The sequence below is a fragment of the Cynara cardunculus genome (assembly GCF_001531365.2).
Source record: "Cynara cardunculus var. scolymus isolate 2C chromosome LG 3, CcrdV1, whole genome shotgun sequence".
Taxonomy (NCBI): Eukaryota; Viridiplantae; Streptophyta; class Magnoliopsida; order Asterales; family Asteraceae; genus Cynara; species Cynara cardunculus.
In genome coordinates, this window is record NC_037530.1 from 1,630,880 (window position 1) to 1,656,643 (window position 25,764).

The 25,764-nt window shown below is 36.0% G+C and overlaps 4 protein-coding genes and 1 pseudogene across 5 annotated transcripts in view; 4 read left to right on the forward strand and 1 right to left on the reverse strand.

The window, feature by feature from the left end:
• Nucleotides 1-343, forward strand: part of LOC112509450 (histone H2B.4-like) — a 10,168-nt gene extending 9,825 nt beyond the window's left edge. The window contains exon 3 of the mRNA XM_025114417.1: nt 61-343. Coding sequence (XP_024970185.1) covers nt 61-306 — 246 coding nt within the window. The 3' untranslated portion in view covers nt 307-343. The remainder of the gene's footprint in view (nt 1-60) is intronic.
• Nucleotides 192-2,984, forward strand: LOC112509449 (annotated as a pseudogene).
• Nucleotides 2,985-3,788: 804 nt separating this feature from the next.
• Nucleotides 3,789-11,280, reverse strand: LOC112508908 (pyruvate kinase 1, cytosolic-like). The gene is made up of 16 exons (XM_025113755.1): nt 11,113-11,280; nt 10,933-11,029; nt 10,289-10,386; nt 9,996-10,151; nt 9,746-9,823; nt 9,501-9,632; nt 7,715-7,795; nt 7,541-7,612; nt 7,355-7,444; nt 6,688-6,832; nt 6,312-6,400; nt 5,618-5,713; nt 5,460-5,527; nt 4,978-5,077; nt 4,647-4,706; nt 3,789-4,119 (listed from the first exon to the last, which is right to left on the reverse strand). The coding sequence occupies exons 1-16, from the start codon at nt 11,179-11,181 to the stop codon at nt 3,967-3,969; spliced, it is 1,584 nt and encodes a 527-aa protein (XP_024969523.1). The 5' UTR covers nt 11,182-11,280; the 3' UTR covers nt 3,789-3,966.
• A 5,097-nt stretch (nt 11,281-16,377) lies between these two features.
• Nucleotides 16,378-22,610, forward strand: LOC112508573 (probable disease resistance protein At4g27220; the record flags this gene model as incomplete). The annotated part of the gene is made up of 3 exons (XM_025113245.1): nt 16,378-19,389; nt 20,255-20,980; nt 22,440-22,610. Coding segments are annotated over exons 1-3 (3,774 nt in total), but the record flags the coding sequence as incomplete, so codon positions are not given.
• On the forward strand, nt 22,582-25,520 carry LOC112510511. Of its 2 annotated transcripts, XR_003068945.1 has the most exons (3): nt 22,582-23,189; nt 24,105-25,228; nt 25,350-25,520. XR_003068945.1 is itself a non-coding variant. In XM_025115954.1 (2 exons), the coding sequence occupies exons 1-2, from the start codon at nt 22,611-22,613 to the stop codon at nt 24,603-24,605; spliced, it is 1,080 nt and encodes a 359-aa protein (XP_024971722.1). In that variant the 5' UTR covers nt 22,582-22,610; the 3' UTR covers nt 24,606-25,520. The 2 variants fall into 2 exon arrangements, 1 of the variants encoding a protein (XP_024971722.1); XM_025115954.1 differs by having other exon boundaries at nt 24,105-25,520.
• The last annotated feature ends 244 nt before the right edge of the window (nt 25,521-25,764 follow it).

Below are 25,764 nucleotides of genomic sequence, written 5' to 3' on the forward strand. Positions count from 1 at the left end.
GATAAGAAGAAGAAGAGGAACAAGAAGTCGGTGGAGACTTACAAGATCTACATCTTCAAGGTTTTGAAGCAGGTTCATCCTGACATTGGAATCTCTAGCAAGGCTATGGGGATTATGAACTCGTTTATCAACGATATCTTCGAGAAGTTGGCTCAGGAGTCCTCGAGGCTTGCTCGGTACAATAAGAAGCCGACGATTACTTCCAGGGAGATTCAGACCGCTGTGAGACTTGTACTTCCCGGTGAATTGGCGAAACATGCGGTGTCTGAAGGTACTAAGGCTGTAACCAAGTTTACAAGCTCTTAGAGATTGGCGTAGATGCTAGGGTTTGGTATTCGGTACTTGAAAATTATAATGAAGTCATGCGTTTTATTGTAAAAATTCGAAGTGGATCTGGAGTTGATACTTTTGTAATCATTCGGTGATAAAATTATATGATATGGAATTCAGGTTTTCGTGAATTTGTTCAATTTTATTCAGTTCGGTTGATCTACGAATTTGGGGGTTTTAACCCTAAATTAAGTCGAGCAAGGTAAATCGCTTCTGTTTCAGCTTCTTCTTCGTGTTTTGATTATTCAATCTTGCAACAAAGTATTCATGTGATTTTTTTAGTGTTTCCATCGGTTTTGTGTTTTTTTTTTGTTCGTGATTGATTGTGTCCATATCGAGTACTTACGATTCTTTGTTTCTTCTTCTCGTAGATGATTGAGTCACAAATTTTGTGGAGTTCAGAGAAGGTTTTCCCTTGGTGATCTTTTTATGTAGCTTTTGTTATGTAGGCTGAAAGTTCTTTGATACTTTGCATAGAGCAAAATGTGTGAAATCGCAACCAGCTGTACAAATTTTCTTCCAACATGAATTTGCTTTTCTTTTCCATTGCTTCGGGTTCCATGTTGTTAAAAATTTTGTATGCTAGATGATTTCCACCTGTTTTGATCTGAATACAAGATAAACGTTGCTAGGGTTTCAAAAGCTGCTTCGAGGATGAAGTTCATGAAACTTGGATCCAAACCTGATTCTTTCAGACCGACGATAACAATGTTTGGTAACTTTCCGTTGCTAATGCTTCTTATATAGCTTTTCGTAATTCATCTTGTTTTATTCATAACCATTTTCATGAAACTCTATTAGTAATCTTCGATTCTACTGTTCAATAATGGCTTCCATGTATGATTATTTTGTTGGCTATTAAGATTGATTCATCATCGTCTTCATATCGATTACAATAGATTTTGATGATAAGAAGATCCCCTATTTTGAGAACGATAGAATTAGAACACTTTTTTCGAATAGAATTCTATTTACTTTCTGTTTTCATCCCTTTATGGATGGATATATAGTTAGAAGTTCATATGAAATCATCAGTTACCGATTACGTTCCACCAACTCAGCATTAATTGTTTGTTATACAGGTACGTGGCTTTGGAATTGGCAACTGAATCATCGTCAATGTAGGAGATGTGAAGTTCTATCTGCATAAGGTAAACAGGCCTGGTTGCAAACTATTAACTATGATAGGTGACAATTAATATTTGACTGATTATTGATCGATTTTGCAGTTTTCGTTGTTGGCGAAGGGTGCTCGTTTACAGAAGTTAGTAGCGAGCACTAACGAAGGAAACAAAGGGATAAAATCGACATTCATGACATTCCTGGTGGTCCTGCTGCTTTTGAAATATGTGCCAAGTTCTGTTATGCATGACAATCCTTAAATGCTTACAATGTCGTCACTGCTCGTTGTGCAGCGGAATATCTCTAGATTCACGAAACGATGGAGAAAGGGAATCTCATTTACATGATCAATGTTTTCCTGAGCTCAAGCATTTTTAGAAGTTGGAAGGATTCAATCATTGCATCGACTCCATAGCTTCAAAGGTTTCAGTTGATGTTTCAAAGGTCGATTGGTCATTATACACTACTAATCGTAAGAAGCCTACCTGAAGAAAGCGATAGCCACATAATGAACGGCAGTCTTAGAAGCATGACGGTGCCATCTGATTGGTGGGTTGAGGACCTGGCTGAGCTCAAGCTCGATTTATACAATCGGGTTCTTGTGAATATAAGAAACAAGGGTTTAGTACACGATGAGGTGATCGGTGAAGCTTTAAAAGCTTTTGCTTCGAGAAGATTGCCGGGTTTAACAAAGGCGTGATACAGAGTGGCGATGTGTTGAAAACGAGATCGATAGTCAAAACAATCGTGTGCCTTTTGCCGGCCGAGAAAGGTAGCGTTTCGTGTGGTTTCTTGCTAAAGCTGTTGAAAACGGCTATTTTGGTGGATTCAGGGGAAATGGTGGAGATGGATTTAGTGAAAAAGATTGGTCGTCAACTCGAGSAGGCTTCRRTKCATGATCTTTTGATTCGAGCCAGAGAAGGTCATAAGGTGAACCCATGATACATGACGTGAAAACGGTTCAGAAAATAGTAGAGGAGTTTATGGTTCGAGATCAGGATCGAAATGGTGTTTGAAGCTGAGGAAAATGAGATTCAAAGAGTGAGGAGGTCAACCGGAGGGGATATTATCGGAAGCTTCCAAGTTGATGGTCGCTAAACTTGTTGATTCGTATCTTGTTAAGATCACAAAGGATCAGAACCAACCTCTTATCAATGTTCGTCGATCTTGCCGAGACGGTCWMCRTCTTTTCRAGACCAGCACATGATGGGATGTATCGAGCCATAGATATGTATCTCAAGGTAAAGAAACCCGGTATAAAGTAATTTTGAAAGTACAATGCTATAATAAAAAATGCATGTCAGCACTATCGTATATATGGACAACCTACGTAGATGATATGGTAAAGAAACCTGGTCTAATCGGTAAATTCAATTTAAAAGGTTGCGCAATATTACAACGGGTAATTTTTTGAAAGTACGATACTCTAATAATATTGTTGTAATAAGAAAAACGGAAAGTAGAATGCATAATAAGGAAATTTGTAAAAGTATATTGTTATTTCGTCCCTTTTATCCTTTTATGTACGAGGTGGTGATTGCGGCAATGGCTTTAATTTTTTAGTTTGTTTTAAAATAAATATTAATTTTTAGAAGTAAATATTCACTTTTCTATTCTACTTTTAATTATAAAAATTTTATATATAGGGTGAAACTATTTTTTTAAATAAAAAGTGTAATAATTATAAATTACTAAAATTTGTTTCTCTTTTTATTGTTGATATTTATTTTGAGATAGAGAGGGTATTATATAATGTTGCTATATTATATTGAGGGTATTTTAGTAATTTTTTAGTTTCTATCTTTCTCTTGTGATTTTAAGTAAACAAAAATAAGTATTTTGTCCCAATCTCATGAATGAGATGTGTGACTTTTCGTAACGACAAATGCAAATAGAATCTCTCTTTTCTTAAGAGGTAACATCTGAATTGTTAAGATGTGAAATTTTGTTTGGCAAAAGAAATTTTGCTTTTTAATGGTTCTAAAACCCTATGAATGATTTTGTATTTTGGGTTTTTTTTAACCATTTAGCATTCTAATTTCATTCTGAACAATTATGAAACAATCATATTTCATTTTGTACTATATTATAAGAGTATTTTAATCATTTTATATCAAACCATTCGGTAACTACCAATCAGCAATATAGTCTCGATTTGCAGAAATGCATGAGGTTGTGGATGATAGTTGTGGATGATAGTTTTGAATGGTGAAGGTTGTTTTAGAGAAACAGGACAGGAAATCGAATATCGTTTTCTCCTGTCAAAAGCAAGGTTTGTTTTCCCAACGCTCAAACTAACGATTATCTTCTCAAAAACCGAAAGATAAGATTATAAATTGCTAAACAAAGAGAACTGATTAGCTTGCAAATCTTAAATCAAAATTCATTACATAAAAAGGGTCATTTTTGTGGTGCCATAACAAGAACTTGAGCTCAAAGCTTCTGCCATTTGCACATGAATAAGAACAACTCATGCAAGGGATAGTTACATCTAGTAGAAATAAATTATGATCGCTAATCTTCGAGTTCGATGATCTTGACAACAGAATCGTCACCGACTTTCTGGCAAACAACAACACGATCATGTGACTTGATGACGCCAATGGCCTTGCCGTGATCCAAGGCCACCTTTAACACCGTCTCATTCGTGGCGGTTGTAGTTTCAGCCTACAAAAAACAAAGATTCGGGTTAGTTTTTTGAATAGGGGTTGTCAACTGAAATGGCAGAACCAGAAGATCGTTGGCCCCAGGGCCAGACCTATGAAGGCCCGAGCACTCGAGCAGGGTTCCATGAACCTGCTCAACATATATTCACGGGTATAATTTTTTTTTTTTGGGATGTCACCTTCTAAACTTTGAGGGATATTCCAGAATTATTTGAAATACAAAGAACATCAACCAACAAGCTGAAAAAAATCCTCAAAGTCAACCAAAAAACTCAAAAAATCATCCGAAAAGGTGGAATTCGGCTAAAAATACATCAAATAATTTTACGTCCTTTGATCCACCTTAAAGGTGCACCCACTCGGCTAAAATACTGGGTCCGCCCCTGATGATGAGAAATTGCCTTGCCTCAGTAGAGCTCAACCTCATGGGTTATTGGTAATGGTGAGAAGGGTGCTAAAGTATTTGTCGTATATAAATATTATATATTTAAAAAAGAAACTTTAAGTGGTAAAGAAGGTGGTCCTTACAGGGTGTCGAGGATCTGCGAGCATTGGGAAAAGACCTCTGATGATGAGCGATTGCCTTGCCTTCTCATAAAAACCACCAAAAACCACAGGATCATAAGTTACCTTCAACCCACGACATAATTAATATGAAAAGAAGTTGGAGGTGAAATTTCTTATATACATAAACCCTTTGATTTGTTTACCCAAATAAACCCTTTGATTTGTTTTCTTAACCAAATTCTATACATAACATGTTATGTTGAAAAAATTTACATTAACTTCTTGCCAAATCAGCAATCTGCTAATAACATGTTCAGCTTTTTGGTAGTTAAAATGGGAGTTGGGTGATTACCTCAAAAGCACCAGTAAATGTCCAGCGAAGTTGATTTGTCTTGAGCCGTGGTATAACAACGGAGAGCACAGGCATGGTAGGCCTGTACTTGGCAATTAACCTGCATATTTCAACTCATATACCATCAGCATACTGAGGGTGCAGGTGCATTCGGTATGCAAACAGGATACACAGGATAGGATTAGAGACTCAAAGAATTGTGGGTAGTTTTAGGGTTCTAATTTGACGAGGGTAGTTTGGTAATTTATCAAAATCTCCTCATTTCCTTAAATTTTTTGTTCCACCTATTTTGGAGGGATTTCAATCCCGTTCTTTCCTAGTCTAACGTCATGCAAACGTGGGATGATAATTGTTTTGTTCTGTATTGTCCTACATACCAAAAATTGTTTTGTTGTGTACTGTCCTGTACTATCTTGCATAACAAACGCACTCTTACATCACAAAGTAAAAAACATAAAGTGTTGATTTGTTATAACACACACCTTGCAGCTCTTCCAGATGAAGTGAAGCAAATGATAACGGATGCTTTCACCTTGATGGCAGCACGCACCTATATATACATATATACTCACACAAGTAAGTTATATCTGTAATTCTATCATATTATTATTATAAGATATTGAAGCTCCATATTCCATACCGCAGAGGAAGCAATAGATTCCATGTGGCTCATTGGTTCACCAACATATTTGACAGTCTTCTTGAAATATGAATCTTGATTGTACACTTTCTCTGCCTGCATACATTATTATCTAACATCAGAATATTCAACAACACTTCTCAAATATGATATCAGAAGATCAAGGATCAAGAGACTGACGAATGGTGATATTATTGTTCCATCAGGGTGTGTTTTGTAATGTGGATATGTTCATGATATTTGAAAATCAAATGAAAAACCAACTTCCCTTTCGACAAAATGCTGCTTGGAGGGAACCAAGAAATAACCTCCCACGACCCACGTGCAAAATCATAGAAGATCCCTTTTAAAATTAAATTTTTTAACTTATGTGTGATAGCATCTAAGATGACAGGAATATCAAGATCCCTCAGGCTAACTCGAATAAAGAATTGGTAGATCTGTTCCGGCTCAAAATGGTAATGGGCCTGGGTTATGACTTATGAACTTTACAATCTATTATTTGATGATCGGGTCGATTCTATGATCATAAGTTCATTTCATACTGGACCGGAGTAGCATTATATATTCTCATTGTGATAAGGGGTCATTTGAAGGGCGCCGTACTGTGCATGTTCGTATGTGCATGTGTATGAACATGATGAGATGGTGCACAAATGGAGAGAATTCTTCAATAAAGCAAAAAATAAAATACCTCGCCACAAATTTTACCAACGATGGAGATACTTTCAACAGGGTACAACCCCCGCATTGTCTCTGCACCTAGAAGAATTGCATCGGCACCTGATACAAATCGAGAAATTGCACAAACATAAGATGAACCATTCATTTTTATTCATCATATTTGTCTTTCTTTCCAGTTTCATTGCTATTGTTTACTTTTATCCAGCTTTTTATTTTTTAACATGTATGTTTTTCTCCCTTTCACACACTTTTCAATAGCCCAGGGTTGGTCAAGCCTGCGATACCCCAACTCTAGGTGGGATATACTCATATACCGGGGCTCAATTGGTTTGGTCAATTCATTTATATTTAAATGATTTTGAAGTACCATCAAACTGGATATTTACCATCTAAAACAGCATTGGCAACATCAGTAGCTTCGGCACGGGTGGGCCTTAAGTTGTCGGTCATGCTATCCACAACACGAGTAACAACAGCTGGTTTCCCAGCCATATTGCATTTGTAAACAGCTGCTTTTTGAAACAAAAATACCTGTGTATCAACAATGGAATCTGTTAAGAGGCTAATAAATGAGAACAAACAATAGTGCCTGCATATATCAATTAGACTAAGAGCATCTCTCCAAAATGGAGAAAGTATAAGTGAGAGGGTGATATTCTCCAAATTCGGAGAACTCAAAAAACTATTACCACGAGAGAGAAACATTTTTTTTAATTATATTCCCACCAATAAGAAACTCTGAAATTAAATGTTTAGGATAGGAGAGAGATTTTATTACATGTATGGAATATTTGAATAACATAATCAATGTTGTAATCTCCAAAATGAAGAAACTACTGGGGTTGAATGTAACTTATTGGAGATTTTGAATTTTGATTCTCCATTTTGGAGAAATTTTGGAAAAATCTGTTGGAAATACTCTAGCATCACTTCCCTTTCAGTTTTGAGACTTGATAAACACCAGATGTGGTTTCCTTGTCCCATTCAATGTTTTTATTTCTATTTTTTCTTGAGGAAATAAAAGAATGAAATAATCAAATATTTCAAGGTTACCTTCTCTGGTGGAAGGTCTATCCCCAAATTTCCCCTAGCAAGGATAATGCCATCAGCTTCCTGAAGGATTTCATCAAAATTTACTAGGCCCTGCAGAATCAGAGACAAGTTTAGAAAAAAGTTAATATGAAGATTTGTGCATACCTTCCAGATTTATGTGTAAACTATATCCAATAAGCATCTCACCTCTACATTTTCAATCTTTGCAAAAATCTGGGTTTGATTGAGGTCGCCTAGTTTAGAAAGATATTCACGAGCCTGCAACATAGCAAGAGAATTGAAATGTGTTTAGAAACTAGAAATAGTCGCATGCATTAAGCTCATGCGTGCATTTTAGAGAAAAGCAGGTTTAATCCATACTTGTCGAACATCTTGGCCACTGCGGGTATGCGACAATGAGAGAAAGTCGACATTGTTTTTAACTCCCCATGTGCTGATGACCTACAATTAATCACAAGAAGCCAGTAAACACTGTCAAGGCAAGAAAGTTTGAAACAAAGGGAAATGTTATCGACTTTTATGCAGGATGGTGCAGAAGTTGCATAATATATATGATGGGGGCAGTTTCGTCAGGAACCTAATTTTCATTGAGATCCAAGGAATCATCAAGAGTATGCCATGTATCTATATTCATGATGAATATGGACAAGACTATGTTCAAGGTGCAGTTTGGTGCGGTTTAGGGCCAAATCGCAAGCCACACCGCATATGTGACTTGGAGATTTTCCCAAACTACAAATCGCACCATATATGCCTCAAACGGCAAAAAAAACCACACCGCAAAATGTGGTGCGGTTTGAATGTGACGCACTTCAATCCAATAATTATAAATCACAACTTCAAAATAAATTCGACGATTATGCACATTTATTCCATACAATAAAAACTTCTGATTTGCACATATATTCCATACAATAAAAACTTCTGATTTGCACATATATTCCATACAATAAAAACTTCTGATACGTAGAAATAAGTAATTAAAAAAGGTGTAATGCAAACTAAATAGTTCAGTAATTAATCCAAGTATAGTAAAAGTTAACTTAAAAATAATTTCGACCATGATGTCTGACAAAAGACAAATGAAAATAACTGAAATAGGGAATTTGTTACCAAAAAATTTTAAAGAGAAAAATTGATAAATAATCAATAATGTATTAACTATTTTCATTTGATAAGTGATTACATGCATAAATATATATTTGATAAGAAATATATATATATATATATATATATATATATGTATGTATAGGGGAACGATCAAATGAAAACCACTCAATTTGTAAAAACCGTAAAAACCTTATTACACCAAACATAATTTTTCATTTTGTTCATTTTTTTGTAATTATGAGAGGTTGATTAATCATTTTTATTGTGGAGGATGTTAATCTTGGATATTATCATCTTCATTATTTTAATTTTAAAGAAATACATGAAACAATTTCATTAAATAGTATATGAAACAATTTCATAACCATATATGAAACAACTTCATCAAAAAAAGTATTATATGAAACAATTTCACAAGATTAACAATTTCATGAAAAAATTTCATAAGATTAACGAHKGATGAGAGTAGTTTTTACGGTTTTTACAAATTGAAGTGGTTTTCATTTGATCGCTCCTCTCTCTCTCTCTCTCTCTCTATATATATATATATATATATATCCAATCGGTGCGGTTTGAACCGCAGTTTGATGACTCAAAACGGCAAATCGCACCGCAAAGTGCGGTTTAATGAAAACTCAAACCGCATCACGGAAGTTCTAAACTGCGTTTTGCAGTGCAGTGTGGGTGGTTCGTGAGGTTTGGCGATTTAGATGAACACCCCTAGACAAGACATTCATCTTGAATGTTTATATGCATGATGAATGTTGTAAAAAAATCACGCGCATGGCACGTTTTCGGTGGTTCCCCTGTTCTCAATGAAAATGAGGTTCCCAAAATGTCAGATGCAAGAGCCATTAAAATACATTGGTTGCAAAAGATATGATATGAAAGATAACTAATCATCATAATTCCCTTGTGGGGAAGGAGGTTGCACACTTGCACACTTGCACACCCTCTCATCGGATCAGATAGTTGCTTAAACAATATCGATATAAACCATATACGTGAATGATTTGTGAATTTTTAAATGGTTTACCGCTTTGTCTTTATCAGGGAGCGTAGGCAGATCAATGTGAACTTGAGAGACATGTAAAGTGTACAATGTCCCAGCAAGAACAGCAGAGTTCTTTATCAGACATACAACATCATCACCTTTCACCTCCTTAACCTGCATGGCATAAGGAAACAACACTTAATTAAGGCCCACACTTAATTGGCCCAATGAAAAATATGCTACTATTTTCAATGAAGAAAATAGTTGGTTCTTCACCGCCAACTTACCTCCAGCCAAACAGACGTTGTCTCACTTCCTGTAAACAAGTATTGGCCAAGAAAAATGGTGTCACCACTCTTTACAGCCTGTAAAAACCAAGGGTTACTTCAAATTAAATCACAGCAGAAGACATAGGAATTCGACCTAGCAATGAACCAAATATAATAGAAAATAGCTTGACTATTTGAAAACCCCAAACCATGGACCCATGAACATGCATGCACTTTCATTCAGATTATACTAGTCAATCTTTTTTACCTTAGCTAGTCCGCTGAAATTTATTGGCAATAAACTTGAAGTTGCTTCTTTCTCTTCATCGGGTGACAAGACAACTAGGGAATCTGCCTCAAGAGGTATCGGATTATCACTTTTGTTGACAACAAGGAGCTCAGGGCCTATTGTGTCTAACATAACCTGGTAAAAAAGAAAGGAGCACAAATTCACTGCTCTTAGAATCATTACACTAATACAGGATGCTCCATCTTTACATGATTTATACATCAAAAAACAGACGGTATTTCGCAAGTCAGAAACTAGTAACGAAAGCTTACAGCACACAGCTTCTTTGTTTTCTTGATAGCGATTTTCAAGTTTTCCAATGTCTCTTGGTGAAACTCAGCGTCACCCCACGTAAAATCAAATCGTGCCACTACAAGCAGAAAATTAACATACAAAACAGCAGTTGTTCAAATATTTATATGAAACCTAAAGTTAGTGAGTTACCAGGTTGAGAAAAAACTAAAACGACCAACTCTTCAAAATTAGATTGAGTTGAACGGCGGTTGGTAACCAGTTAAGAGGCTTAATGCAGTTTTTTTGGAAAGCAAGTTTGACCAATTTCAGTCGTAAAAAGCACTAAACATGTATGATTATTCCAAATTACTATTCTAAGTCAAACCGACAGTGTTTATGCCCAATTTAGCCAGAAAAATGTAGTCAGATTCCATATGTGAGCAAGCAAACAATCAAAAGTCGATTTGTTTCCATTGGACATCGGTTGCCCATAGTTTTGGAAAACCATAGCAATCTTCTTAAACAACTTGTATTTTATTTCTCCAAACATCATTACGTTACATAAGTCTAGTCTTCACTCCGTTCTAGGTTCTACTTTCTACTATTCAAAAAAACTTGAACACGCCAGATCTATCCATATCACCTACCTTAACAAGAGAAAACAACAACAAAAAAGAATTACCAGACATTCCGGCCATGAGACATCGAGAAATAACCTCTACAGATCTCGATTTCGGTCCAAGAGTCCCAACGATCTTCGTCATTGCCGGAAAATAACTCTGTTCACAAAGAAGATCACGAGTGAAACAACACAGTAGATTATGTTAGCAAAAACAAAAGGTAAATTCAAAAGTAAGCTTACAGGTCTGGATGGCTCGAGAATGGAAGCCATTCGTATAGGTTCTTCAAGCAGCAAGTGGTTAGAATTCATGATTATGGAAAGATAGCAGTTGTTGTTGTTGCAGAGAGAGAGAGAGAGAGAGATGTGGAAGTTTTGGGGGAAAAGAAATGCGACGAATAAATATTTAAAGCGGAGTGAATCGATGAGCGGAGTCGTTGTTTAGTCGCTTTATGGAAGCACCCGTATTTGACCCACGTTTTGCCGCTTGTTTTAGGGCTAATTGGTTATTACAACCTACGCTCCACTAATAACCTTTATCTGATATCTGATTATTTGATTACCGATAGGTAAATTGTATGATAAAATAATGTATTTTAACTTGATTTTTATTTTGGGTAACGTATTTTTAAAACTTTCATTTTGGTATCTAAGATGTAAAATTTTAAACATTTAAATACTCGGATAACCGTTAAAACATTAATCGGTTAATATGCTGATGTGGCGAAGATGTGGTATCCAACTCAGTATTAAGATATTTATGCTGATATCACTCGTCACATCAGCATTGTAACCGATTAATATTTCAACTGACTACCCGAGTGCTTCAATGTTTAAAATTTTACATCTTAGGTACCAAAATAGAAGTTTTGCAAATACGTTACCCAAAATATAAATCAAGTTAAAGTACGTTATTTTTTCATGCAATTTACTCTTAACGGATAAGAATGTTTCGTACGATACCGTTTAATAGACTAAAATCTTACCTGACAAGTTAAAGTTAAAATGTTGGCTCTTACTGGTGTTTCGGTAACGACTTGTGAATCTTCAAAAGGTTATGTTTAGTTTTTTAAAATAAATAATCAAATATTCAAATTTGAAAAGGGAAATTTATATGATTTATATTTAGAGTAAATTATGTTTTTGGTCCCTACGGTTTGTTAAAAATTGCAATTTTTTGTTTTTGTGGTTGAGAAACTACAGTTTTAGTCCCTATGGTTTGTAATTTATTACTAGTTTCATTCCTATGATTTACAATTCATTGTTATTTTGGTCCTTGTAGCTTACATAGTGTTACTATCTAAGATGTAAAGTTTTAAATACTTAAGTACGCGAGTAACCGTTTGAAGCATTAACCGATTATCATGCTGATGTGACGAGTGGGTGGTATCCAACTCATGAGCTGTTCGGTTCGTTTTCTATTAAGACCTGATGGATAAAGATGTATATATTGATAAAAGTGTATGTATGATAACAAATAAGTTGTTGTTCGGTTGTCATGTTACATAAACCGTCTGAATGTCAGAAATAACCATTTTACCCCAATACTTTTTTGTAGTGTTTGATAAAAATATTGAGTAATTGAATTTTAAGTATAAAAGTTATAAAATTTTAATCATTGGTGGACATAGAGGCATGTGGTGGTCGGTTCCCCTCCTATTCGGCCTCCCTCCCGAATTCCCCTACCCTAAACCCACCCCTCCCCTCGCTCACCGACCTTCCTAAACCCCCCACCAAGCCGAAAACTCGCCTCTCTGAACTCTCTCTACCCCATCGGAAAGGGCATGGAAGTGAAAGGGGAAGAGAGGGAAAGGGTAAAAAGGGAATAAATGACTTAATAAATGGTTGAGTACAAAGGATATTGCTTTCCCAACTGAGCGATTCAGCCCATGGCTGGCCAAATAAGCACATACCGAACAACTCGATATGGCTGTGCGAATAAGCCATATTCTTTATACAACCCATTAAGCTCCTACCGAACAGTCCCACGGTATTATTTGATGACGTGGTTAGTGACATGAATTTTTTTAAACGTAAAATTAGTCTTTTTTTCAATCTAAAATTAGTCTTCAACCGGTTACCCGGGTACTTAAATGTTTAAAACTTTACATATTAAGTACAAAAATAAAAGTTTTAGAAATACGTTACTTTTTCATACAATTTAACCATTAGATTATTATATAAACTTATTATTTTAATATACTTTTAAAAAACCTTTATGGAAAATGACAATATATTTTTAATCTCAATTGATTGAAACAATCAAATGAAAAATTATTTATGTCTCTTTCGTTAAATTTTAGAAAACTTTTATCATTTTTTTAAGAATATATAGGAACACAAACATCACCAATATATTTATTTTGGATTTTTAGTATAATTTATTTAAATTTAAAAAAAACAAAAGTTAAATTAATAAAATATATATATATATACCCAATTAAAATAAATTATTTTATTAAAAAAAATTAACCTATATGTTATTAGAATATTTTATGAATTTAGTATTTTAATATACTTTTAATAAATCAATATATAAATTAATAATACGTTCAATTTTACTGATGAGAAAGGATTAAAAAATCATTTATATCTATATTAAGTTTCAGGGGTCGTTTATCAAATACTTATCCAGTAAGTGCTTATAGGTAAAACTTAACACTATTATTTACTTATCGAGTAAAAAAATTTAGTTCACCAAAACAACATCGTATGTAACAATTTACCCGGTAAGCGTTTACCGTGATAAAAGTCGTCATCCTCACTTACTGGGTAAGACTCATGGTCTTTGTCTCGTTCTTACCACATTCTTGTTTTTTTATCATATTCATCTGGTACGATAATGTGACTTGGTAAACACTTACCCAGGTAAGTGTTTGGTAAACGACCCCTTAAAGGATTTTATGTTTTCTCTATTTCATAGACCATTTATAGAATGTGTTCGAGTACAAATATCACAATAATCTTCATATCTTCTACTTTAGCTATTATACAAATCTAATAATTACAAGAATTACGTATAAAAAATATAATAAAAATAAAAATAGAAAAATACTTTGAGTGTGCATGTTAATATTAGATAGTAAAAAAGTAAATTACGTTTTAAGTCCATGTGGTTTGTTAAAATTCACAATTTTGTCCATGTAGTTTAGACATTGCGGTTTTCATCCTTACAGTTTATAATTCATTGCTATTTTTGTCCTTGTAACTTCTCATTTATTGTTGTTTCGGTTCCTATCGTTTACAATTCTTTACAGTTTTTGTCATTCTACTTAAAGGTATAAATTAGTCTAGGGATAAAATAACAACAAAATTACAAATTATAGGGACAAAAATTACAATTTCTAAACCACAGGGACATAAATCATAATTTAAATAAAAAATAAAAATAAATTGCATAATGCAAGTAATTGTAATAATTTAAATTAATGTGGAAAACATGCAATGTGATTTTAATATGTAACACAACTATCGTTTTTAAAATATTGTATTGCTTCCCTTTTTTATGTGTATATTTCAAACACTTGTTTTTATCTTCGCTATAAATACAGATACGTAAACTATAAATGTGGTGTTTGATTGGTTTGAGTTTAGATTCCAAAGGTTAAAAGTGTCTGGAGGTCTCGGTTTGAAATCTAAGGAGGAATAAAAATCTCCTTGTAATCATGAATGTTCAAATGCAGTGACTCTGGGCTACCTGCAAAGCAAGTGGTGGCCCTAGGATTAGTCGACTCGCAAAACATACAGAACGTAAGGTATGGCAAAACACAGATCGTCCATCTCCAAGTCATTCTATCAGAGGTCATGTACTCGGAAATATCTAAGACCGCCATCTTAAATTGACCTTTTATGTTATTTAATTTGATTAAAAAAACAAAAATTACAGAATTGATATGATACGGAGATTATAATCATATAACTGATAAATATTTTTGTTTTAGTATCTAATTAAAGAAATGTCATATGTACATGCCCACTTTTATCTATTTGGCCATTATGTTGGTCTAATTAAATGAGAACTGTTTTGTTTGTGGTAATCGTGAGATCTAATCTCAACCATAAATCAAATATTAAATTAGGAAATTAATAATTTTGGTAATTTTAACTTAAAATATTAATTAAGGGCATTTTAGGAATTTTATAAATATTCTCTTTCATCTATTTTCTTTCTTCTCTCCGGCAAACCTTATTTCGATAAACCTTATGTAAACATAGGATACACAATGTGATACCTACAAATGATATTCACTATGATACCTACACACACACACACACACACTTACACACTTTTTATACTTGAACCTTTACAACAAAATGTTGTGAAAGTAAAATCTTCACAACAACAACACTGTGAAAGTAAAGTGTTTTTTTTTGTGAAATTTTAAGTGTAAAAATCATGTTTCACGTGTCTCACATGATCCCAAATTTCTCTCTCTATATAATTAAACTCGAAAGATTGTCTATTTTATATCGTTAGAATTCTAACTTAATAAAATCATATTTATCTTTTGCACACTCTCTCTCCAAGAAAAGCATTGCAACATCTAATAATTAACCATAAAAATGCCTTAAATTATGGGTAGGTATTAAGTCAATTGTGGATAGTGAACCCCAAGTAAATTAAGATCACAACTATGAAGTAGCTTAAGACCCCCCAACCCCACCCCCAATTATATGGTTTAAAACTCAAGGGTTGTAGTGGGCATCTCATACTTTTTGGGTTCGAATCCAGATGTTGTCAAAGTCTTTTGTGACCATTAAGGTTCATATGAAGCCTAGGGAATTACTCGATATGCGTAAATTGACACATAAACGTAATCGTATTTTGGAATAAACTAAAACAGATATTATGAAAATACAAAATGTTTGAAACTTGTCATAATGGGTTGCTTTTGATTTTATTGATGCTTAAAAGATTGTTTATTGATTCGAAATACACTCTCTAGTTTGCTAAAATAAAAATTTTCTTATGATTTGATCTGATTTCAATGCATATAGCAATAACCTAAATTTTTACTATGTACCGCCTTATAGCCTGGTGCTCATGACATGCTACAGAACCTCCATTGTGTCGGGGGACCAAGTAGGGCAAGTGATGCGCGCCCCCATGGAAAGAACCCGCCCGCCCGAAGTAGCATCCTTAGATATAACTGTTTAAAAGGCTCTCATGATATATTGTAAAATAAAATATAACTGCTTACAATGAAATTAGGATGCTGAATGGTTAAGAAAGATCCAAGATACAAAATCATAAAGGCAAACTTTTTTTTTTCTATCAAACAAGATTAAGTTCTTAACAATTCAGTTAATCGAGAGACCGTGTCTTAACGGAAGTATTAACCTTTTAATAACATTGTTTAATATGGTTCAAAAATGAAGCGGTTCAGATCGGTTTGGCGTGATTCAGACCGGTTCCCTCGGCGTCTATTTTGTTCATAAGAAAGTCAACAAGACGCAATTTCTCCGAAAGGAGAAGGAACAAAGAAGCCGATAAGGTGATTACTCTTCATCTCATCATCATCTCTATTTGATCTTTAAACGGTAAGCTGGAACTCACCTTGAATTCACTACCCATCATTTCATGATCCCAATTTTTATTACAGTCTCTGCTTTCGTACTTTTGAAGAACAGTCACTGAAAGAAATGACTGCTGTAGATATTGCTGTTTCTGTGCTCGCAAAGCTGCTTGAATACATGGTTCGCCCGATCGTACACCCATTTGGTTATATAGTCCATCATAATACCAACATTAATGGTTTAAGAAGTCAAATTTTGTGTCTTGACAACACTCGATTTGGGGTTCAACAGCAAGTGGATGTAGCTGGTAGGAATGGAGAAACTGTTATTCCAGTTGTACAGGATTGGCTTGCTAAAGCAAATGGTTTGGCAACAGAATCCCATAACTTTTTGAGTGATGAGGTTGGTAAAAATCACAGTTGCCTCAGTGGGACTTGCCCTGACCTGAAGTTGATTTACCAAAGCAGTAGACAAGCTAAGAAGAGAAGGATGGCTGCTGATGAACTAATAGAGGGGGGAAAGTTCGATCGTGTTTCTCACCCTGCTCGTCGACCTCCCATATGGCCTAGTACAGGTATTACTGCCACTACAGTCACAGGAGATTTGGATTGTTTCGAATCAAGAAAAGCCCAATTAAGATTGATAATGGAGACACTGGAAGATGATAGTGTCAACATCATTGGTGTATATGGTATGGGTGGTATAGGGAAGACTACTTTTGTGGAAGAAGTTGCCAGACAAGCTGATGCACTCCAGCTGTTTGATGAAATAGTCATGGTGGTGGTCTCCCACAAGCCTAACTTGAGAAAACTTCAAGGTGATCTTGCAGAGATGTTGGATTTGAATTTGAAGGAGGAAGGTGAACTTCTGAGGACTGCTCGTTTACGTGAAAGGCTGAATCAAGTAAAGAGGATCTTGATTATAATGGATGATGTATGGACACCGCTTGACTTGAGGACTATCGGCATCCCACAGGGGAATCTTCATAAAGGCTGCAAGATTATCTTGACATCAAGAAGTCTAGATGTATGTAATGCCATGAACACCCAAAGAAATTTCTATATGGATATTTTATCTCAAGTGGAATCTTGGAATTTGTTCAGGAACATGGTGGGTGATACAGTTGATTCGATGGATCTTAATCCTATAGCTACTAAGGTAGCTAAGAGATGCTCGGGATTACCTCTTGCAATTGTAACAGTTGCACGAGCTTTAAGACATAGGAGTAAACATGCTTGGCGCGATGCACTTCGTCAGTTAAGGAGTTCTACAACGAATGATATTAAAGGAATGTATGCGAACGTCTTTGCATCACTTGAGTTGAGCTTCAACTTTCTAAATGATGAAGAAGCAAAGTCTTGCTTCTTGTTATGCAGCTTGTTTAAAGAAGACCTTGACATTCCAGTAGAATATTTGGTGAGATATGGAACAGGTTTAAGGGTGTTCCCAGGTGTTCATACATTAGAAGAAGCAAGAGACAGAGTGCATACAATCGTTGAGAATCTTAAAGCTTGTTGTTTGTTATTGGATAGTGATGTGGAGGACTGTTTCCGGATGCATGATGTTACTCGGGACTTTCTCCTTTCGGTCGCTTCCAGGGGTCTTTACATATTCTTGGAGAAGATGATGCCTGGATATCTAGATTCACCTAACCAAAACAAGCTCAGTACTTCTTATGCAATCTCAGCTGTATTGGATGATCTTGAAGAATTTCCCATTGGCATAGACTGTCCGAAGCTTCAATTGTGGCGGTTAGAAGGTTCTATGGGGTTAATGAAATTTTCAGGTAATTTTTTTGATGGGATGAAAGAGCTCAAGGTTGTACTTATGCATCACGTGTCTATACCATCTATGCCTTCATCATTTCTGGCTTTAAGGAAACTCCTAACATTGTGCCTTGAAAATTGCAAGTTAGGAGATTTATCACAAATCAAAGAGTTGAAGCACCTAGAAATCCTAAGCTTCATGAACTCAGATATTGAAAAATTGCCGAAGGCAATTGGAGAACTCTCGCAGTTGAGGCTTTTAGATCTGACAGATTGTAAGAATCTAACAGTAATTCCATTTGGCGTGTTCTCCAATTTGCTTAACTTGGAATGCTTGTACATGATGAATAGTTTCGTCCAATGGGGGTTTGAAGGTCAAAATATTAGTCAAAAGCAAGCAACCGTTGCTGAGCTGAAGCACTTGTCTCACTTGAGTACCTTAGAGATGCATGTCCCAGATGTCAATCTTTTCCCCACAGATCTACTATTTGGAAATCTGGTGAGATTCAAAATCTTTGTAGGGATGGATGTTAGCCAGGTGATCAGTTACTCATACCCAAAAACCTTAAGACTCGCACTCTATCAAGGTCTTAATTTACATGGCGGGATTTATAAGTTGCTGAAAGGAGCTCAACATCTGATCTTGGACTACTCAATTGTGAACTATCTGGAGGACTTGCATAGCATTGTGTATGACTTGAGGAAAGGTTTCAGACACTTGAGATGTTTAGAGGTTTATGGTTATACTGGGGTCGAGTCTCTGATTGACACGGCTATCTTTCCTGTCTTGGAAAAGTTGAAGGTTGTTTCTGCAGCTGATCTTAGAACAATATGTTATGACCATCTCCCAGATCAATCCTTCTGTGAGCTACGTGAATTGATGCTGAGTATCTTGCCAGAATTAACGTGTTTGTGGATGGATCCTCTTGGAAACGTATGTTTACGTAATCTAAGGACTCTATATGTTTCTGATTGTCACAAACTCAAAGACCTTCTTTTGCAATCCACAGCTAGTGGCCTTTCAGAGCTTCAGAAACTACACGTGTCCTCCTGCGCAGATCTCAAAGTAATACTAGCTAAAGATCAAGCAGTTTCACTCAGTCAAATTGTCCTATCAAAGTTAAAGTCAATAAAGCTCGAGTTTCTGCCAAGTCTCCAAAGTTTTTGCCCTGAAGCGGATGCTAGTTTAGCTTCAGATGGCAGTCTTGAAGTACAAGAACCCCTTTTCAATTCAAAGGTAACAAGTTCTTTTTTCGCCATATGTTGCTGTTAGTTACTTTTTAGCAGCTTAATGAGCTTAATGGGACTAACAGCTTATTCGGTCAGCTTAGTGGCTTAATGATATAGAAAGTGGCTTATCCATTAAGCTTCTAGGGGGGAGCTTTATGCAGAAAACCAAGTTTTTTTCAAAACATGTCCTTCGCAATTAAAAAACGCTCTCCTCCCATCTATGAATCCCAAACAAAAACTTTATCCATCCAGGACTTTATAGAAAACCAACCAAACAGCCCCTTACTGAAGAAGAACATCCTTGTCATTGTTGGTGATTTTAGTGTCATCATTTTAGTGTAGTTGTGATTTACACGAGATTGATGGGGTTTATAGTTAAGCTATAATATGGGGTAGGAGATGTGGAGTGCACGCTTGTATGAGCTAACTTAAACCTGAGATTGCCATAAAGCAGGGGGTCAAGGGGGCTTCCCCGCGTTGCGGGGTCTAGGGGAAGTTCCCCTTGTAGTGGTCCCATGGACCGATCAGCAGGCAGTGCCAAGGGGGTGCAACTGTTTTTCAGTCTTATCCATTAGTAGTTATTTTGGCAACTCTTTTATCACCAAATAACTACCTACCTGCCTAAATTCACTAGTCGATTAACTGCTCAAATAAAAGGGTTTGATCTCAATTTTGAACATATGAAAAACACAACAGAATCTGTGTTTTACTCTCAATTTGAGCCTAGAATCTTGAATGCGAATTTGGATTATCCCAAAATGAATTTCGTGATACCCCAGGCAGTGTAAAGGGTCGAAATATTACTTTCAGAAAGTCTATCAATTGCTATATTGTCCAAACCCATATTTTCCAATGGTGTCAATATTTTGCAGGTTGACTTTCCGGCCCTGGAAGAGTTGACTCTTCGTGAACTGCATTCCATCAAAGAGATCTGGCCACGTCAACTTTCTGCTGCTAACTTTCGGAGCCTGAGGATCCTGATTGTTTTCGGTTGCGACAATCTAGTGCTGGTATTTCCATCATATATGCAACAGATGTTGCAAAATCTGGAAATACTCTCCATAGAATGGTGTGATTCGGTAGAAGAGTTGTCTGAACTTAACAGGCTCGATTTTGTCGACCAAAATGATGCAAAATTAGCTACTTTGCCTTCCGTTAGAGAGCTCAACTTGGGAAAGCTGCCTCTACTTAAACATCTATGGTGGAACATTGAACCTCATGCATATTCAAGCTTACAGAACTTGAATTCTCTGCACATCTACGAATGTGATGCTTTGGTCCATCTTTTCTCCATTCCTGCAATGAAGAGTCTAGTTCAACTTCAAGAACTGAAGGTACGCTCATGTAAGAATATGAAAACAATATTTGCCTATGAAGGAGGAGAAGATGATATCATTCTGCTGTCTGAATTATGGTCTGTTAACCTTGAAGATCTACCGGAACTGTCGAGTTTCTGCCAAGGGAGTATTAGTTTAGAGTTTCCATTATTGGAGATGATTGAGATCAAAAGTTGCCCGAAAATGAAAGCATTTGTTTCTTCTGGTATGCATCAGGAGGGGAACCTTGGCATCAGTTTGCAACCCCTCTTCAATGATAAGGTATGTGCTACATAATCCTCCTCCATCCCAGAAAACTATTTGTAGGGTTTCAAAACAATTAACCGTTTTGAAAACGCAGCAAAAAAAAAGGTTTTTTTTTTAGAAAACTTTTCTAAAATAAACCCTATCTGGATTCAATGACTTTTAAACGAACCTACACAAACCATAGGGTGTTTAGAATAGTACCTTTTCAGATTTGATGTAGATTCTTGCAGAGCACTAGAAGCCGAATTAGGTTTCCTTTATTGTAGATCCACATGAACATGCTTTGGCCTCCACGGGGTGCTAGCCCAAAAACCTAAATCTAGTATGTGTTTAACAAGAAAGAAAGAATAGGCTTCTTTTCTGTTATTCTGTGATAATCACTAAGGGGCCGTTTACCAAACACTTACCCGGTAAGCTCTTATTAGGTCACTTACCTTACTGGATGAACATGGCAAAGACCGATAATCTTACCAGGTAAGAGCGATGGCAAGGACCTAGAGTCTTACCCGGTAAGTGAGGGTGACGACTTTTACCCGGTAAGCACTTACCGGGTAGTTGTTGCATAAGATGCCGTTTTGATGGACTAGAATCTTACTCGGTAAGGTAAGCGAGAGTGGGTACTCTTACAGGTAAGCGTCTATCTGGTAACCGTTTGGGTAAACAACTCTAAATCTCAAAGATTAATTGACCTTTTAGGCTTAGGCCTATCTCGTTATTTATAGTTACTCTATTAGAGTTACCATAATACGCAAACATGGGTCAGGCTTGTGATTATCCTTAAGCCCATTAATCCTAAAATAAAGGTTTATTTAATTTTATTAATCATAATAAAATTATACGTAAATACATTTACACTTAAAACCCTGTAATTATCATAATTACACTTTTACCACTTACTTTAGTTACTCTGCTAGAATAACTATCTAATAATCAACATGACATAATTCGGGTTTCTGTTATCCAAGCCATATCGAAGCATACATATTCTTCGTGTGCGACCCTAAAGGTTTACATACTCCTTGGCAGTGTTACTGTGTCATATGTGTCGTGGACATATAAAAACTTACACTATTAATACTTTCTGTTTTGGGTTGTCCCTAAAACTATGCACATTATTATTTTTGGAATTATTACATTCCAAATTCATGTATATGTTCATTGTTATCGTTACAAATAGAGTTCTTACCTGGCCCGGTAGAAAAACGCACTTGGATAACCATTCTCAAAAAAGTGGGCAAGCCCGGATTTGCCCGTTAAGGTTAATGGGCAGACATGGGCAATGGAAAAANGAAAAACGCACTTGGATAACCATTCTCAAAAAAGTGGGCAAGCCCGGATTTGCCCGTTAAGGTTAATGGGCAGACATGGGCAATGGAAAAAAATTATGTCGTACAGGCGCGGATTTGCCCGTTTATATTAGCTACTTCGATTGCCAATCCTTTACTTTCTAATATCAAGTAATGGACTTGTGTAGGTTGCATTGCCTAATTTGCAAGCATTGTACTTGGATGGATTGAATGGCTTAGTTGACATATGGCATACCCTAGTTCCAGAGAAGAGCTTTAGTGAACTTCGAGTCCTGAAAGTCATCAACTGCAATCAACTATTAGATCTTGGTCCAATCAATATTCTTCCAAGGTTGCAGATGTTGGAAGTAATTCGTATAACAAATTGTGGTTCCCTTGAAGAACTCTTTACCGTTAAGCACCCACAAACTCACCAAAATGATGCTTCTGTTTCACTGATCAAATTGGTTGAACTAGTTTTAGAAAATCTACCAAAGTTGAGACAAATATGGTGGGATAGAACTCCAAACAAAACTCATAGATTTCAGAGACTTGCTTCTGTTGACGTTGCAGGTTGTGACCTTCTTGATTGCATCTTCCCAGTGTCCGTAGCTAGAGGTGTACCCCGGCTCCACAAACTGAAAGTTGGTTCTTGTTTATCGGTGAAAGAGATTGTTGGAAAGAATGGAAGAGAATCAGAACCAGATGACGTAATTCTCCCTAAGATATGTAGTATCGAGCTTGAAGATTTACCAAATTTGATCGGTTTCTGTACTAGGACGTCTGTGTTAAGGTGGCTTTCTTTGAAAGAACTACGAATCTTGAACTGTTCAAAAATGGGGTCCTTCATTTCAACTTCAAGCATGAATGGTGAAGGGTCAGGATGGTTCATAGAGGAAAAGCGCTCAAACTCAATTCAACCATTCTTCATGGAAAAGGTAATGTGCCTCTTTTGAATCATAAGATTTCTGTTGTGTGTGGAAAAACTTCAGGCTAGCTGACAGGGGCGGACACACTATGGTGCATACGGTGGCACGGGCAAACCTTTCGTTCATCCATCGTAGTGTAAAAAAAATTAGGGGCGTGAAAGGTGCCACCGTATTATTTTCTTGAGCGCAACCGTATATTCCTTGAAACTACAATATTAACAGAAGTTTCTCTTGGTAGAGTTGGTTTGCATTTGTCTTTTTCCAACAACTATGCTATATTTTCTCTAAAATAGAGTATTAAAAGTAATCTGTAAAAAAATTACATTCAACTCCAACAATTACTCTATTTTAACAATTCTAACATTAACTATATTATTAAATTATTCATTACATTTAATAAAATATTATTTCTCTCTCCTAAACGTTTATTTTCAATACCTATTATTGGTGGGAAGTATTAAAATAATAATCTCTCTATTTAGAGATTTTTACAATCTCTCCTCTTTTCTCTATTTTAACATACAAGTTAGCATAGCGGTTGGAGCAAAAAATTGCTAAAATCCTTCTTTTCTCCATTTTAGCATAGCTGTTGGAGATGCTCTTAGGCTTTAGCTTTTAAGTTCAGGTTTATTATGTTCATGGAAAAATTTGCGATAAAAAGATTCGAACATAGAACCTCAGATACAAAAAACAAGGAACTAACCAACAACAAACCAATGATGATTTTGAAAAAATATCCATATCTTCGTTTTTTATAGTCAAATGGTGCCACAACTTGCTTCTGGGCTAACATCCATCATCCAATAAAAGTTCAAGACTTTTGAATGGTTTCGTGATTTCTAGCCTCTATTCTGTGTGATCTCTGTTACAATTTGTTTGCATAGTCCATAAAACTTACCCACATAATGAAATGTACAAAAACAGGGTTTTTTTCCGAGCTTGGAGAAACTGCGGATCGATGGCCTCGAGTGTGTAAATGCCTTATGGCATATAGATATTGTAGCTGAATCGTTCAGTCAACTGAGAGTCCTAGAAGTGAGAAACTGCAACAGCTTGTCAAAACTTATACCCTCGAGTTTACTCCCGAGGCTGCAGAATCTGGAAGAAGTATATGCAACTCAATGTTGTTTGCTCGAGAAGGTTCTAGAGCAAACGGAAGAAGATTATGTTGAAAAGGTCATTCTTCCTAAACTTCACACCGTTCGACTAACAAACCTACCAAAACTTGCAAGTTTTTTATCTGGGCATCGCACTTTTGAATGGCCAAGCCTTCAAATATTGGCTTTAGAGGACTGCCCAAGCTTAAAAACGTTCTCTTCGGTGCTCCAGGTTATTCCTAAGCTAAATGCAGTTGAGATCGGCTACGGTTTACTAGTGTGGAATGGAGATTTAGACAGCACCATTCGACAATTATTCCCGAGTTGATGTATGTGATAAACCAAACTAAACAAACCCAATATAGTTTTTGTAACAACTCGTCCCACATGTATAAGAAGTGAGATCTGTAAGCTCCTTATAAGCTTCAAGTTATGGGCTACTAATAACTTCCCTATGACTTTTAGCTGGATTTGAAGTTATTGAGCCAACCGGTTGCTTTGGGACATTAGTAATGGCATCTTAGGCGAATCACACATCGCTGATTACAAGGAGGAAGATTTTGGGTAGGCTTGACAAGGACGTCATTTTGCTTCTTATAAACCCCAAATCGTGGCACCAATAACTTCCACCATGGTTTTAAGTTGGATTCGAAGTTATTAGGCCAGCCTGTTGCTTTCACTAATACTGAAAAATATGTGGAACCGCATCAGATAGAGAAGGGAGGTTCCAATATATATTGAGGAGATAAGGTCCAAGTCTAGCCAGACGATGATTCAACTATTAATAGCTCTCACTCTTCTCCCACAAGGCGACAATTCGGAGTTCCTCCCAAGATGATGATTCCCTGGTTCGAGACTCAAAATCGTTGAATGAGAGTTGCCACACATTATGTTACCAAATAGTCGTTGGCTCAACGATATCCGCAGGTCAAGGTTCAAACATCACTAAAGGTTAGAATTGTTTTCCTTTTTTGCATATGGATTCTTTTAACTTTGATTTCTCTTTTGATAGATGGAACCAATGTTGTGTGTTTCTTGATTATTTTCTGTGTTTTTTCTTTGCATTTACCAGGTTGAGTTCTTGCGTACACATGGAAAACTATAAAAAAAAATTAGTATCGTCAAAGGTGTCACCGTGTTATTTTGTTGGGTGTAAACACATATATTTCTTGAAACTACAATAATAGCGTAAGCTTTTGTTGGCAGAGTTAGTTCGCATGGTCTTCTCTCCTTCCAGGAGCGGGTTCAAATCCCATTTGTATAATCTTTTTTGAGTTTTTAGCTTTTAATTTCAGGTTTATTATGTTTTTGATAAATTTGGATTAAAAGACGTGAACAAAAAACCTCACATACGAAAGGGCCTTTGACCTAACGGTATCGTAGTCTCTATCCTTCTAGGAGGTTAGGGGTTCAAATCTCAACAAATGTGAGGAGGATGATGGTTTTTTTTTAATTACGGGTATTTGTTTGGTAATTATGGGTATCTG